Source organism: Colossoma macropomum, unplaced genomic scaffold (assembly GCF_904425465.1).
Source record: "Colossoma macropomum unplaced genomic scaffold, Colossoma_macropomum, whole genome shotgun sequence".
NCBI lineage: Eukaryota > Metazoa > Chordata > Actinopteri > Characiformes > Serrasalmidae > Colossoma > Colossoma macropomum.
This window is the reverse complement of record NW_023494791.1, coordinates 12,278,827-12,294,527: the sequence shown is the minus strand read 5'-3', so window position 1 is coordinate 12,294,527 and position 15,701 is coordinate 12,278,827. Positions and strand designations below refer to the sequence as shown.

Sequence of the window (15,701 nt, the reverse complement as noted above, 5' to 3'; positions counted from 1 at the left end):
AGTTAAGTGTGAATGTGTGGGGTTTTATTTCATGGTGAATAGTGAATAACAGTAAATGTGGTTAAACTCACAGATCCAAACCTGTTCTTGCATATTTGTAATGTTAGTGTTTTCAGTTTTATTTGGTTCTTCCTGCCTGGGGAGGCATAAGCACAGGTCAAGACCTTAAAACCGGTTTCCGACCCTTGGAGTATCTTAAGTGTTTTCCCTACTTTAAACACACATCAGCTAAACAAACTTCAGCTAAGGAGGAACGACATTTTGTTGCAGTGTGTCCAAGTTATACTGAGGATTCACAGACAACTTGTTAACTGGGCAACCTTGCTTTAGCACTTCTTTTGGCTATTACTAAGTAGTTGCTTAATCTCATTTCCCAGATGAACACTGCTTTTTTTCATAAACTCCTAGACTAAGAGCTGTGTGTGCTGATATTTAATAGGACGGTCTACACCTATTCAGTGCATGTAGTTGTTGTGGGCAAAATACACTGACTGCAATTTAGTCAAACAAGTTGCAGTTTCACTAGAGATTTTCAGACTTGCGGAGTAGCTCTGGATCCGCAAAGTCCCACTGTGCTTTCACTTCTTGATCTCAGGCTTTGTTTGGTGTTTGTACAGCTGTTTTAGGGTATTACAGTCTGAGCGCCTTCACAACTCATGGTAAAGTTTATGCTGTCCTTTCATACTCCGTGTGCTATCTGGAGTACCAAAGGTCCAGAAAAATCTAGAGGGAACCACAGATATGATGCCTTTTAAGTCTTTCCAAAAAAAAAAAGAAAAAAGGGTTTCAGAATTGAGTGAGGACTGCTCTGCCATTATTATAAGGAACTTTTTTTTTTAAACCCCAAAGATAAAAATCCCTAAAATGTATACACATCATTATTATTAAAAATATAACCAGAATGCTAGCTTGTATGTAGTATATGTATGTAATGATTTATTTTCTTAATACAATATTATGATATCATAAACGGTGTTAAAAGGTTAGGTCATTATCGGGATATTTATTTTATATGATTTCATGCCCACTGGGCAGCTGCTGCTGTCGTGTCCTGGAGTCATTCACGAAGGACTGAACTCGGGAAGCAACGATGCCCAGAGTACCTCCGGCACTGAGGTGTTCAATGCATTTACATCAACATCTACGGCATTTAGACTACTGGCTAAATGGCTAGTATGACTTTTCTTTACTGCAATCTGATTGGCCAGTTAAATTTCAGTTCTGCCGTTTGTTTTGCTAGTACAAATCTCCGGGGGTAGACGAGCCATCTATGACGAGCTTGGCCACATAGATATATCTATGCCTGGCCACTTACCTGTAAACCCAGACGCTCTTCTACACGTGTTCTGGCGCTGCACCCTCACAAAACAGCTCTGAAAGGATGGATATGGATTTATCATGGTATCATTGTCTTGACCCTGAATTTAATCTCTGTCTGGATTATGGTTTGGTTTCAGTAATTATAAAAGTAATAAAATTAAAGAATATTGGATTATTAATTTGATCATCCTTTTGGCAACATTTTATACACAAATGTAAATTTACTCATTCCAAACCAGATTTTCCTGAATTCTAAATAGAAGCTACACAATAAATAACTTGTATTACCCTCAAACCAGTGAGTATATGCACCTTATTTAATATATTTTTTGTAAAAACGTGCTATATCCCCTGGCTCCCTTTTCCCTTTCGTTTTCTCTATTGGTTAAAATTATTTAACATTAAAATATTAGATTATAATTGTTTTATGTTTATGCACTTTGACATTCTACTGTACGTCTACAGAAAAAAGCCTCGTGGCTTCACATTTCGCCCAGTTAAGCGCTGAATCTCAAAATGGCTCCTCACTCCTTATATAGAGCCCTATAGAGGTGAAATTTCGGCCTCTTCCGCAAACAGCGCATCATATGTCCAGTGAAACTGGCTGAATCCTGAACGGCTCTTTGTTCGTTTATTTTGCGCTGTTTGTGCGCATGTGCGAGTACTATGAGAGTTGCGCAGTGTACTACGCAGGGAGGAGGATCTCCGGACTTCGGCCCCGTAAATCCGAATGATACCCGTTGCAGCTTGAACGACTGCCTTTCTCGGTAACGCACACGTGAAAGGGAAACTCAGCCGATTTTTCAAAATTTCTGCATAATGGTTAAGATGTAAACAAAGACATCCAGACTGGTTTGATGTGAAATGCTCCGTTCTAGGGAAATTCACCGAGTCAGGATTGTTCACAGTGGTGGTGATAGGAACAAGACGTCCACCTCTAAAAGCTGCTCACAGGGCGTTATTACATGAGATGGTTATGAATACACGGCCTGATGTCAGAAACGTTTTACGGTAGTTTGTTGTAAGGATTTGGCCTAAAACGTGTGTAATCGATTTATTTTAATCCATTCATGGTGAAGGACTACATGAAGGGTGGTCTTGGGTTTTAAATAAAATGGCTATATTTCTGTGGGAGACATTGTGACACCTGGTTCCTATCATCACCACTGCACAGAAAAGTTTCTCTGCAATGAACCATTTCACATCAAGCCACTCTGGATTACTCTACTTACATCTCAAAAACTTCCCTTTTATTCCCCTTCAATCAAGTATGGAGAAGAGCATTGATCTAGATTATTATCTAGGATATTTCACCCTCAATATTTTTTATACTATATGTTTAATAATAGCTTTATACCAATATATTATTTGAATTTGACCAATATGGATATACTTTACTATGTTTCATATAACTAGTATTACTAACAGGAGTTGAAAAGTGCTCAGTAATATCAGTATTATGGTTTATGCTGTTCTGTGTTGAGAAAATGAGAGCAGATATCTGTATAAAATGATAAAGCACTTACAAAATAGACAGTAAAGAATGAAAATATTGGTCTCCTGTGTATTTTTACTAAGTCTTTTGTATGAAAAAAGCAACAACATAGAGTAACTGATATCAAAATGTGAGATGTGATTATTTCAAGACAGAAAATTGAACACAGTTGCAAAGATTTTATTCAGTTAAAGCACATTAAACCTATTCACTTCAGTATATACACACACACACACGACAGGTCTATTTCACTTAACTATACATAAAAAAATATTAAATCATCACACAGGCCTAACATGGGTTACAGATTATACATTTAAGATAGTAAAATGTCATGAATGCCAATAAAAATCATGTATAGTATTAGAATAAAAATTCACATTTTACACAAAATACAATCCTAGGTTTGATCTTGTTATAACAACTGTTGTAACAACTGACTTTCCAAGCCCAACTTAGCCTGGACAACTCAACATTTGGTCGATTTTAAACAAACTAGTGGACACGTGGTTTGACCGGTGGTAGGAAAAAAAGCAGAAGAATTGGCACATGTCCTTTAATTTTTAAAATTATGTTAAGAATAAAACTGATTGGAATTTTAAAACTGCTGGAGAGAGAGCATGATGTGCCATTAAAGATGCTACAGCTCTGAAGCCATTTTGTAAAGTGCAGCTCCAAGTCACAGTCGGACAGCTTCAGGTTTCACTGGCAGTCAGTCTAAGTGAAGCGTTAATGAAACCTTAAATGTATAAGTGCATATAATCCATGTTAAGAAGTCCAATTGGCATTCAGCAGCAGGTCACGGACGATTGCAAGTTCAGCTCAAAATATACAGACAATAAACAAGCAACTTTCAACCAGTCCTGAAGCAAAACAGCCACATGCACCACAGTAAGCATCTATGTTGACACTAAATTCACCCAGGATGGTGCCGTGACTGTGTTTGTGAGCGAGAGCAAACTGTACAGTAGTGTTGATAATTCCAGTGTTTCAGATTAGCTTATAGTCACATTGATCTAGATCTCACATTTAAGCGCACGTTTGTGTGCATATGTGTCTCAGGATGAGATTGTGAGAGAAAGTGTTAATGCTCCTCTTTGTCTCGTACTCCTTTCTTTTCCTTTTCATCCTGCAGTGCAGTGCCCAGTTTCTTAATGAGAACAGACAGAACTTTATCCAGTGGGTCCATCACTCCTCTTTGAAGCCACTTGGGAATTGTAGTTCTTGCATGGTGGAAGCCCAGCTTCTGCAGGATGTAATCCACTCCCACTGGGTCGATCTTTCGGCCTGTCCACGAAATTAACCTGAGAAACACGCACATATATTTGTATATATTATTACATGATACAAAACTACAGATTACTTAAACCACTATCAGTTGACCATTTGCAAAATAATTATGTACTACTCTCACAGCCAGTCACAGTAATCTCTCAGCACAACTTCAGAAAGGAAAAACTGACAGAATTTCTCAGAACTGATTTAGAGTGAGAACGGTATTGGCAGCAAATTGGTTAGAATTATTAGGATAAGAGATGTTTAACTGGAGAACCTGTAATTCAAACACACCATCAAGATCACCTGGAGGGTGGTGGTGTTTCTATTTAATTCCCAAAGCTGAAAAAGTTTTGGATTAAACTCTGTGAGCGACTACAGTCAAAGCTCAATGTCAAAACTTTTCACTGGTTTACCCGATTGCTCTAAGGTAAGCTAAATTGTATACAAATCACTGTGGGGGGTGGGGGTGGGGGACATCAGCACACTACTAGCTATTTTTTATGCTCGTTATGAAGAAAAGGATCCTAATACATTGAAATGACTTTAAACTAATACAAAGGTTATCACAATTTTTTTAACGGAGAAAATGCTTGCGCAGCCATCTTACCAATTTTTCTTTTTTCCCCCCTCATAGTACATTTGGAAAAAAGCTCTGTTTGGAGGGCCATGTAGCTGTAACACTCCATCTTACCCCTCTATCTCAACAAAAATCAGGGCACCCTACCCCTAGGCGTGAATGTGCAAAACGGAGAGGTAAGGGCTAAGTGGTGAGGTGAGGAGCGAAATGGGATTGGGCCTTTGTATACATGTCAGACCTCCTGCTTAGTGCTTACTAGTCATGAAAATCTGCCCCTTTGACAGCCAGCAGCTAAAAGATTTCTCTGGTTAGGTTAATGTGAACATGGTTTCTAGAATCTCTCTCTATTGTTTGTTTGGATTTCAATTGGCCAACATCCATATCTTGTCAATTCCCAAATGTCTGTTTGCTCCAAAAAATGTATTCCAAAATTCTAAATGTTTCTTTGTGCAACAGATCCTATCAGGTGGCCTGAGCTGAAAGTTTGACAAGCACAGCAACAGTAACTACAAGAGACAGGACCTGGAAATGTATAAACTGTCATTTGATATTACAAAACCTACCACTGTGTAATGATTTAATTCATGAAGACAGTCCAGATTTAATCACTGAAACTCAGCTGTCTTTAGAAAGAGAGCAGCAGGTATTCTGTGTTTGTTACCGCAGTGTGGGCTCCAGGTGCCAGGTATTGCAGAGGAACTCTCTCCAGTCCACAGTGGTATAGTTTGTTCCATCTTCTTTGGGTTTCTCCTTCTCAGTTGAGCCCTCTTCCTGCAGTGCCGTGGGGCTCTTCTGACCAGGCCGTGATGAAAACATCCGTGGGGCAAACAGGGCTGCAGCAAATTCACATGCAAAAACACACTTCAATAAAATTCCAGGGTGACAAATACAGAAGCTGAACATAGAGGGAGAGGTTAAAATTTATACAGTTATATTAAGTGTGTAAAGCAAAAGTTTAATTGAAATATTTATTATTATTTAGCCATTTAAACTGTCATAAGTCAGTAACTAAAGCAGATCTTTTTGGAACCGATACTAAACATTTGCACCTTAAAAGAGCAATTTCACAATAAAAACTGTCTTTTTGCATCTCTTAATGTATTCTAGGATTATACAAAATGTTCCTGACATGCTTACTGCTGCCAGCCTTTCATGTTTTTAATGCTGAAGTACAATCCTGTTACAGTTCACACTAACACTGCACAGTTGTTGTCTCTGGAAAACAAACAAAAATCTGATTTCTTGTCTTATCTGAAGTTGTTGGTATTTATAAACTGCACTACTCCCCAGTATATACAGGTATGTATATATGATTATCTTTAGTCAATTGAGACACAAACATGTGCACTGAAAAGGTACTATCTATTTGTATTAGTGTATTGCATAATAATGCATAAAAAGACATAGAAATACAGAATTGTGGTGAAATATGTTCCTGTTGTCCAGCTATTGTTACTCAGGGGCAACCTGGGTTTCAGACATCTGTGCTTCAGTTTTAACCACTTGCCCGAGTGAAATGCACACTGCTGTAAATCCAAACCAGTATATTTACTGAGGGCTAATATCTGCCTGTAAAGTTGTTGGGTCCTAATCAGTAAATAACCGCTTGACAATAGAAGGTTTTGAGAGGTGATACAGGTTTGGATGCATTTTACCTTTTTCCTTCTCTTTCAGGTAGGCAGAGACCAGATCATGCAGGAACATGATGAGTTCAGCGTCCATGGTAACACAGATATGATCGGTGAACTCAGTCACCACGCTGCACTCCACTTTGGGCTTGCTGCTGGCATCTACAGACAGAAATACACACACTCAGATAGAATGCTATTCTGGAAACTAAATTATGTGACATTGTTTCTCCTAAAGGCTGTTAAAAAAGTGCCTATTAACAAGTATCTTGTTAAAATTTCACAAAACAACCACAATATCTTCTCTTAAATGATGGTACAAGACACTGTTAAGCTGGTGGGTTAGATGAGCTAAGTGGGTTAAATCAGACGCCTGCTGTTCCAATTCACACTGCACTGCAAGTACCACTAAGAGAAGGCTCCTCCGGGTCTTGCACATGGATGGATTTGAAGTCAAGCTGCATCCTTGGCAAAGCGAAGATGGTCTCAGTCTCATGGTTGTAGCTAGATGAGCCTCGGAAGCCACTCAGCAAGCTGGAGCTCTTAGCAGCAGCTCCGCTCTCCGAATTATTTGCATCCACGTTCCGTAGCAGATTCAGCTCTGAGAAAGAAACAGACAGAAAGAGACAGAGACGCAATAATCAATGTTATTAACTTTGTCGACTAGTCAGAGCAGCTATAGCGTGTGCCTTTATCTACATTACCTTCATTCCTCATTGCTGTGACGTAGTTGAACCACTCTTTGACTGTGGCAACTCCATGAGGTGGGTTTTCATGTCGGCGGCGGGAAACCTTGGTGATGGTTGCCATAGGGCTCTCTAGTGCTCCACAAGGCTTGGTTACCATGGTATTGTGCCCTAGGTGAAAATCCAGAGTCTGTACAATGTATGTGGAGTCATCGTTGGATCCTGGACACACAGAGAGAGGGAGAGAGAGAACAAGAGAAGACCCTGTTAGTTACACTTTTGGTAACAAGTTGATGTTAGCTTTAAAACAACATTATTACAAGAGTAGGTTAATTCCAATTGCAAGCAGTTTGGTCAAACATTACATAGCTGTATTCGCAACTGTTTAACAAAGCTACCATTTTTGCTGCAGTCAGTGTCAGTATGGACTGTCAGGCAGGTGTCAGTACCATCCTCCCAGATCTTCTGAGCCTCGGTCCAAAAGGCGATGTTGGGCTCCTCCAGGTGGAACAGAACCCATAACTTGGAGCGGAAGTTGGGCCCATGGAAACAGGCAAGGGTCATATGGTTGCCATGAAGACTCATGGAGCCTCCTAGCTGCACTGCATCCTCAGGAAGGGGCATCTGGAAGAGCGAGATGTGACAGCCAGCTACCATCTTCAGCACAGCCGGCCAGTGCCGGTGATGAGCTGCATCCATATCTGAGAGAGAGAGAGAGAGAGATATATTAATTCTTCATTAATTCTTAATCATTCTCTAAAATAAACCTAAGAGAACAATGTTCTAAAGCCATCAGTTGGCTGCAGTTTCACTTTACAGGCTTAAGTAAGGTTCAGGTTGCAGCCCTACACAGTGTAATCAAAGCTGAATCTTACACATGCATGATTTGCACACAGAGACCAGGACTAGCATGCATTCACGCACAGACACTCACAGAGCTCAGCAGCACCTTTCTCCACATTGGCCACGGGTGTTTTGGGGGGCGGGAAGGAGCCTGGACCCCAGGTGGACAGCGCACGCTTGCTGGTGTCAAACTGCTGAGTGAAAAACTCCTGCAGCTTCATGCCAATCTTTATGAGATCAGGCGTAGTGGAGCGAGAGATAATCACCTGGAAGATATCCCACTGCAGATCTCCGTGCACAAAGATCTCACTGTGCAACACACATATACAGATATGTAAAGGAATAATGAAAGAACTTAAAAAAGGCTTTGAAACAACAGTAGATTACAAAATTTCAGTTTTGGTAAATCCACTACTCACTTTTGACCAATGAACGTACTTTCCTGTTAAAGTGTAGTTCAGCAGGTAGTACAATGCTTGTTGTACCAAAAGACTGACCAGCTTTTTGATAACTAGTTTCGTTTCTCTGACAGACCTCTTGGTGTACTTCTTAACCCCTTACCTTTTCTCTGACAAGCTGGCCTCAGTGCAAAGGTTGACCTTCCACTCATCCTGGAGCTGCAGGTCAGCATTGCTGAAGACCCCCATTAGAATGCTAGAGCCCATGTAGTCCAGTCGGGCCTCCGTTGAACCCATTGTGATTTGGATCTTATGGCTGGGCTGCTGGTTGGGGTGCTCCGAGATATGGGCTATAAGAAGTCAGAAATGAATAAAAATACCACCCAGGTTGAAAATCACAAACATACAGCGTTTCCTAAATTTGAAGAATAGCAAATCCTCAAGTATGGGCAGTAAAGGATGAAAAGGTGTACTTACAAACCATCTCAAGTGTGTTCACATCAATGTTTCCTCCCACCACTCCTCCTTTGGAGTCCAGTTTGGACCGACCTAGTCCCACTGCCATGCTGATCTCTCGATCTCGGTTACTGCCCACCGATAGACGCCCCTGACTCTTTAAGCCACTCGTTGTCCACCTACAAACACACACAGCCATTAAGTTTGATTGCATTGCACTACACATTTGGATATGCTAGATAGAGCTGCCACTTCTATTTGGTTTAATTGTATAAAGAGCAAGTTGTATTTGATTATATGACACAATATCTAGCTTGTATGTTCATTTAAATACAGGTGTTGTGTCAGGTTGGTCTCGTACGTGTTGTTGCCCATTACGTTGCTCATGTTCATTTGGACATTGAGCTGTTTGAGGTTGATGACGAACACCACCAGAGTCTCCCATGGCGACCCCTGCTGTGCTGCTGCCTTATTATTCCGGAATGGGGTGGATGTTTTAGTCACAGAATCTGCAGAAGACAACATAACATCAATTAAACACCTCTGTGAGTATTTATGGTATGGTGTAATGATGTGGGAATGTATTTTTTGGACCGATATTGCAATGGTGAAAGGCAATTATTTTCTATATTTTTTAAAAATAATTATTTAATTAAGCTTTAGGCCTTTTGTCCCATTTTTTCAGACTTGAATGATTAAAAGGTCCCATATCATACATTTTTCACCTTAATATTTTCCACTTACAATGCTTGTGTGCTTCTGTAAGCCTAAAACAGTCATGAGTCAATTGTACCTGACCATTTCCAAACCTCTCTTTATTTTTTAGAATTAAACAAGCTGTTTTTTTGTTACTGTGCCTTTAAGACTGATGTATGTAAATAACCTCTGTTCTGATCGGCAGCCCTGCATTATGCCTGGTTCCTAAAAAAAGCATATGTAACTGTGTTGATTTTGTGTCATCACCAAAACAACTAATTCAAAACTGTTTTTTCAGCTTGGTTTCCATATGTGGACTGTACTGACTGTGGAGTAAATGACATTTCAATTTTGATACAAAAACATTTAAATCTCCAGCCCGAATTTATGGAAAAAAGAAGGCATACAGCCCGTCAGCCAGTCTCTATCCCGACCATCGGTGGAAAGGGACCATCACTAAGCAGATATTATTTGGTGGGCAATTATCAAAACGTTTTTGACACCAACATGGTAGTTGCATGTCAATGGGTGTTGAACTGTCACGAGTATATCAGCTTCAGCGGTGTATAATAATCCCAAGTGTTAGCGTGTGTACCTCGACGGGGTGCAGAGGAGTCAGACACACTACGAGAGCGGCCAGTAGCAGGTGATTTGAGGTGCGTGTGACTGGGTGTGGAATCATTGAACACATTGGAGGAGGGGTGCTGGGCTGGCTGGCCGTCCCACGTCCTCCAGTATGCTTTACGGCTGGACTCAGGAGACAGATGCTGGGCTACGCTTTCAGCCGAGTCAGGGGTGGCAGGGCCGGACGCTGAAACATACACATGAGCAAGAGTAGCAAAACTGAGAACAGGTCAGGAGCATTTAGATGGAAATCCACACGCAAAAGACCCATGGTATGATGTCTGACCTGGAAGATTAATGGTCTGGTCTCCAAGGAACAGTCGCCTTGCGATGCTGCGTCTGTACCAGGCTTTCGGGAAGGCCAAGATCTCACTGAGACGCCTCATGTCATACTTAAAGGAGGCTGAGCCAATATCACACACCGCTAAATAAGAACAAACATAAACATAGTCTCTCTGTTGGAGGTGCCCGGAAGATGAAAAGTTAGTGGTGTTTAAAAAAAACAAACAAAAAAAAACCGCATCGATCTAAAGGTGGCAATTCAAATGCATCAACTTTGGAAAGTTATAATCTGTAATGATATAATTGTATTCAATAATATATGCAAACATCCTCTCACTATTTTATAGTTCTTCCGTGTTAAAAATAAATTGATACCCAGATAATCAAATCATTGTAAAATTTGAGGTCGCTGTTTCCTAAAGTATCGTTAATTGAACAGAATCATTAAGAGGTCAGCAACTTACACTGGATATTACAAATGTACCTGAGATGTTAATGAGAGTGGTGTCCATCTTGCCCCCCTTGCTGGCGAGGAAGGTGTCAATAAAGGCGGGACATCCTGTGCGCCTCATCCTGGACAGACTGACTTTGACAAACTCCAGGTTAATAGAGAGCGAGTCCTTCCTGCCTGTCACAGAGGTGCTCTCCTCCTCCACTGCTCCTAAAACACAAGCATTCACAAGCCTTACTGCAAAGAAGTGCTAAGAGTGAAAGAAGAACTTCAAAAGACTCCTCACAGCAACAGTGCAATACAGGTTTATGAGGATCTCCAGGTTTAGTTCTTACCCAGTGGTCCTGGTCCAGGTGGAAGGCCAGTTACAGCAGACTTTTGCTTGCCGGCCCCGTAGGGATGGAACACATACAGAGAGAAATCGGACATGCATGCTGTGAAGCTTAGCCCTGAAGAGTTAGTGGATGGGCCTGATAAATCAGATTGACTGCTACTGTGTCGACTCCGCCCCAGAGGACTGCCCAAGCCTGAAGATGGACCTGGTCAAAGAGATTTCTGGCTATGAATATACAGCTTTACAAAGAATGTCTAAAAGAACTTAGGGCTGAGCTCAGAAACTAAATTCAGTTTTATGGTGTATTTTCTCCTCATGTTTCTCACTATCTGACAAGCTAGCTATTAGAAAATAGAAGTGGATGAAGTGTGCCTGAGATGTGACTGTGCCAGTAATGTCCTCACTATGCTGTGACACAGATCTCAGCTGTAATCCCTGTTTAAACATTCAAAATACCATTTTCTACATTCCAAAGTGCGTTCTTCTTTTTTATAAACTTTGATGAATATTTAAATTAAATTTTTTTACAACCTGACAGAGAATTAAGATCCTACCTTTACTGCCAGGCACTCTGTGGGCATTGTGCACAGAGGGGGGTGTGGATGAGGGTGTATGCTGTGTTTCGGCCGGATGGGTGGAGGTGGGGGGTTCCAGTTCACCCCTATTGGAGGAGAAGACAAGATCCAGAGAGGGTAGCTTCAGCATACACTCCACACGGGACATGGGCAGACAGCTGAAGCGAATTTGAGATGGCTGAAAGACATACACACAAACTCTGAATCATTAACAGCACTTCAAAAACTTCTGTGTGTACTACAACAAAGGGACTTGCAAAATAATAAGCATGTGTATTATCTATTTCATGTTTTAGAATCTATTTTTTAAATATTATAATTTTTACTGTACTGTACAAATCAGAAACCACCCTTCACTTAATTAATTTACAAACAAAATGGCCATTCAATAACTAAGTTGTTCTTTAAATTTTATTAAGTAATATTAATACATTTTTCTTTTTTTTGTTTGTTTTTTGTGTGTTCACACTTTGCTTCTATTACAGTTTCCACAGTTTCCATTTTTTTCAAGAGACTCGCTATCAGTTTTTGAAAGAAATCTGCAGGGATATTTTTCCATATTCAGTAAATAAAGGGTGGTCTCTAAATTTTGTACAGTACAGTATGTATACTGCCAGAATTTAAACTGTGTACTTCCAAAAAGACACACACAACTACCTGTACTCTGACATAGACGACCACATCCACTGGAAAAGAGGAGTATGGAGAGGCAGAGGCTGACACCAGAGAGACCTGAGACTCCTCCAGGGGATCCACAGAGTCAAAATGCCCAACATCCTCCTCAGGAGCGCTCACTGTTATACACACACACACACACACACACACACACACACACACACACACACACTTACTTCACAATAGCATCAATGACACCCACTTCTCTACATGCCAAACATCTCTCATTTAATGGATTAGCTGACTGAAATCTAGTACACACCTGTATAGTTCCTGTCCACTGGTGTAATTGGGATGGTCTCCAAAGCTTTCTCAAGGAAGTCCAACAAGCAAGGGCTAATCACCATTTCCTCAGGAAGAGTCTGCAGGGCCACCCACGCATACAGCTTAGCAGTCTTCACACCAACACTCGCCTTGCCTTTAGCTACACACACAATCAGTCATGAGGACAGCAGCTCTCAAACACAGCTCATTACTACAAAAAGTGTTTGTCCAGTCGACTGACAAAAATGCACACAAAAACTCATTTTAGAAATTCTGCTCTTTTGCTAACATCAGATCAGGCTATGGAGGCATATAAAAGTAGCCAAGTCTCTCAAAGCATACATGCACCATGCGGGATGCAGAACTGGTAATGCACCATGTGGGACACAGAACTACATGCCATAAGCTTTAGTACTGAAAAGCCTACTAGAATGAAAACCCACCCATTTCAATACTGGTTTTAATATGCCCCTGGCCTCACCATTTCCACTCAGGAGAATCCACATTGCCATCTTAAGGGTCGTTTCATTATTTTATTAGCTCAAGTGAAGTGTGTTAGATGGGTCCTTGGAGGGGTGAGGGACTGAGTGAATGAGTGACTTCAGCAGAAGAACCAGAAATCATTGTGGTCTGATATAATTCCCTTTTCAAACCCCAGAATAAGCCATTTACCAGTCATAATAGCAATCTGCTTAAAAAAGTCCTAACATTCAATTTGCTGAACTTTGCAAACTACTCCATTTGTTAAGCATAACTGCTGACACAACGTCCTTACTTTTATCTTGCTATTTAGCGTGCCAAATGGTACATGGTTAACAACAATAAAAAAGAAAGGGAATACACCATGTTTCTAAACTACAGTCATATGCACCAGTTTGAATACTTCTGGTCAAATGAAAAGTTTTGTTGATTTTCAAAGTGAACAGGGAACAAACTTGCATCCACATTTTATGTTTGTTTTCTTTTACTCAATATGTTAAATTCAGCAAATAAACAGTACTGGTAAAATGTACAGAGGTGTGTTCTCTGTAGAGGATGTGTTCACTTATTCTAACTTAGAAAATAAAAAAATAAAAAAACAGGTAATTTGACCAGGGGCACCCACATTTTTGCATACATCTGTAAAGTTTATCACGAGATAGCAGTTATTCACAAATTTTACGCAAGTTATATTCAAAGTTCTTAAAACGTTTTGCACTGAAACTCTATGACTGGCCAGTTTGCTCACTGTGGCTAGCCTTATTGAGGGTGAGTGTGTTCTGACTTGTAATGCAAATGGTTACTTTTGTAAAATGGGTGTGAGGAAAAACCAAATGGTGAGTCAAAGACGGCGAGGGCATGTTAAAAATTACTGAAATGGGGCCAATATTTCCTATTTCATTAGAAATGTAGAACAGCAGTGCTTAGGTATGTGACATTGTGGGTAATACTGGTGCTCCTGGTACTGTAAGGAAGACTTATTTCCCCAGACAAAGAAACTCAAACTTCATTCCAAAGCGCTGTGCCATGCAAACAAAATGTCTCCGAGTGGGCATCTGCATCGCGGCCATGTAGAGACTTACACACAGACACACACACACAGAAAGAAAGTCACAGGCGGAGCTAAGAAAGCCACAGTGAGGTGAGTACTGCGCTACTGCAGAAGCAACAGGGCGCAGCCGAGGGTGCATGGTTGGCCATGTTCCAGGGATGTAGGCTGGGCTGGGAGCATGCAGCTGGCCTGGCCTGCCAGGAGCAGGCACTTGGGCAGGGAGAGAGACAGAGAGTATGTGTACCTGAGGGCAGAGGAGGGGGAGGTGGGGACAGGAGTGTGTTAGTCTTGCCAGGGGCTGTGGGCACAGGGCCAGGAGAGTCTCTCATACCATACAGCTTGGACTCTTTGGAGAAGGTTCTTGGTAAGGATGAGCCTCGCGAGGCATTGGGTGAGTCCGTCTTCAGGGTTTTGGAGTTGTAGTGCAGCTGTGGAAACATGATTCACATTAAATACGTCAATAATAATAACAACAACCTTAAGCTTTTTATGTGCACATCCTAAGACTTATTATTTAGTAACACTGTGCAAAAATAAACAAAATGACTGAGCAAATGAGGCGAGCATTGGAAGGATTGACCTGTCACGTAGTAGGTGAAGGTTGAAAGGTTTAAATATGCCTTTCAAGACTTTAGGGACACAGCACATAGTACACAGCAGCAATCTCAATGAATCAATAAATAAATACATACTGGCAGAGTGAGAGAGAAAAAAGCTAAAATGAACAAAGCCAGAAAAAACACTTCATGCAGGTACACACTTCATGCAAACACTCAGAGCTATGCGAGTCCATTTTAGAACACAATGATGTGTAATGACACCACGATGCACTTCAAAATGCAACGCAAGAGTGAGCTGCATTCATAGCATTGCAACAGGGGCCACTTTAGCTACAGCGAAGCCTGGCCAAAGTGTCACTGTCAACATGCTTTCTTCTGGTCAACTGTCATGACAGACCAGCAGTTTTTCAAGTCTTGCAGAAACAGTTTGTTCGTATAAACATATCATCGCTGATAGAACAAAACTTTTTATCTCCAAAATGGTAAGTTTACAGAAGAAAAACACATTTTTAACTTGTCACAGAAGTCAACGCATTTTAAAGATGACCTATTATCTGACTTATTGAATTATTTCAGGCTTTACAGGACAACTCGCAGCAGCACAGAGGCACCATATTTTAGTTCATAAACTCAGTAATGCTACTACTTTATATTTTAACAAAAAAAAAATTTAGTGCAGCTTTAAAGTGGCTGCATTTCAAAATGATTTAAACAAAAAATGTGGTGTGAGAAAAAAAAAAAAACAAAACAGAAAACATTCTCACATCTCAGCTTAAACATAAATGTTTTAACTGTTTTCTTTTAATTCAACTGACTGTCAGAGAAGGGTGCTTTTTCAGACTAGTGGACATGGTACCATAGCCCCAAGCTGCAAAGTTTGTTAACCACAAACTCATGTGCTAGCTGAGCTAACCTTGAACTAATGCACTAGCCCCGAGCTAATACACTGACCATGAGCAACATAACCAAACCGTTAAATACATTTGATTCTCATGAGTATGAACGCGACAAATGGTGGAGGTTTTCTG

General features: G+C 40.7%; 1 protein-coding gene across 1 annotated transcript in view; it reads right to left on the bottom strand.

Moving 5' to 3' along the window:
* Window positions 1–2,979: 2,979 nt before the first annotated feature.
* The window catches only part of kiaa1109 (KIAA1109 ortholog), a 53,452-nt gene continuing 40,730 nt past the window's right edge, over window positions 2,980–15,701 (bottom strand). The window contains 18 exon segments of the mRNA XM_036573915.1: window positions 2,980–4,119; window positions 5,332–5,503; window positions 6,326–6,460; window positions 6,705–6,899; window positions 7,003–7,206; window positions 7,434–7,685; window positions 7,919–8,136; window positions 8,389–8,575; window positions 8,703–8,860; window positions 9,043–9,190; window positions 9,973–10,188; window positions 10,288–10,425; window positions 10,768–10,944; window positions 11,070–11,273; window positions 11,623–11,821; window positions 12,301–12,437; window positions 12,581–12,742; window positions 14,358–14,541. Of these exon segments, the coding sequence (XP_036429808.1) occupies window positions 3,900–4,119; window positions 5,332–5,503; window positions 6,326–6,460; window positions 6,705–6,899; window positions 7,003–7,206; window positions 7,434–7,685; window positions 7,919–8,136; window positions 8,389–8,575; window positions 8,703–8,860; window positions 9,043–9,190; window positions 9,973–10,188; window positions 10,288–10,425; window positions 10,768–10,944; window positions 11,070–11,273; window positions 11,623–11,821; window positions 12,301–12,437; window positions 12,581–12,742; window positions 14,358–14,541 (3,306 nt within the window). The 3' untranslated portion in view covers window positions 2,980–3,899.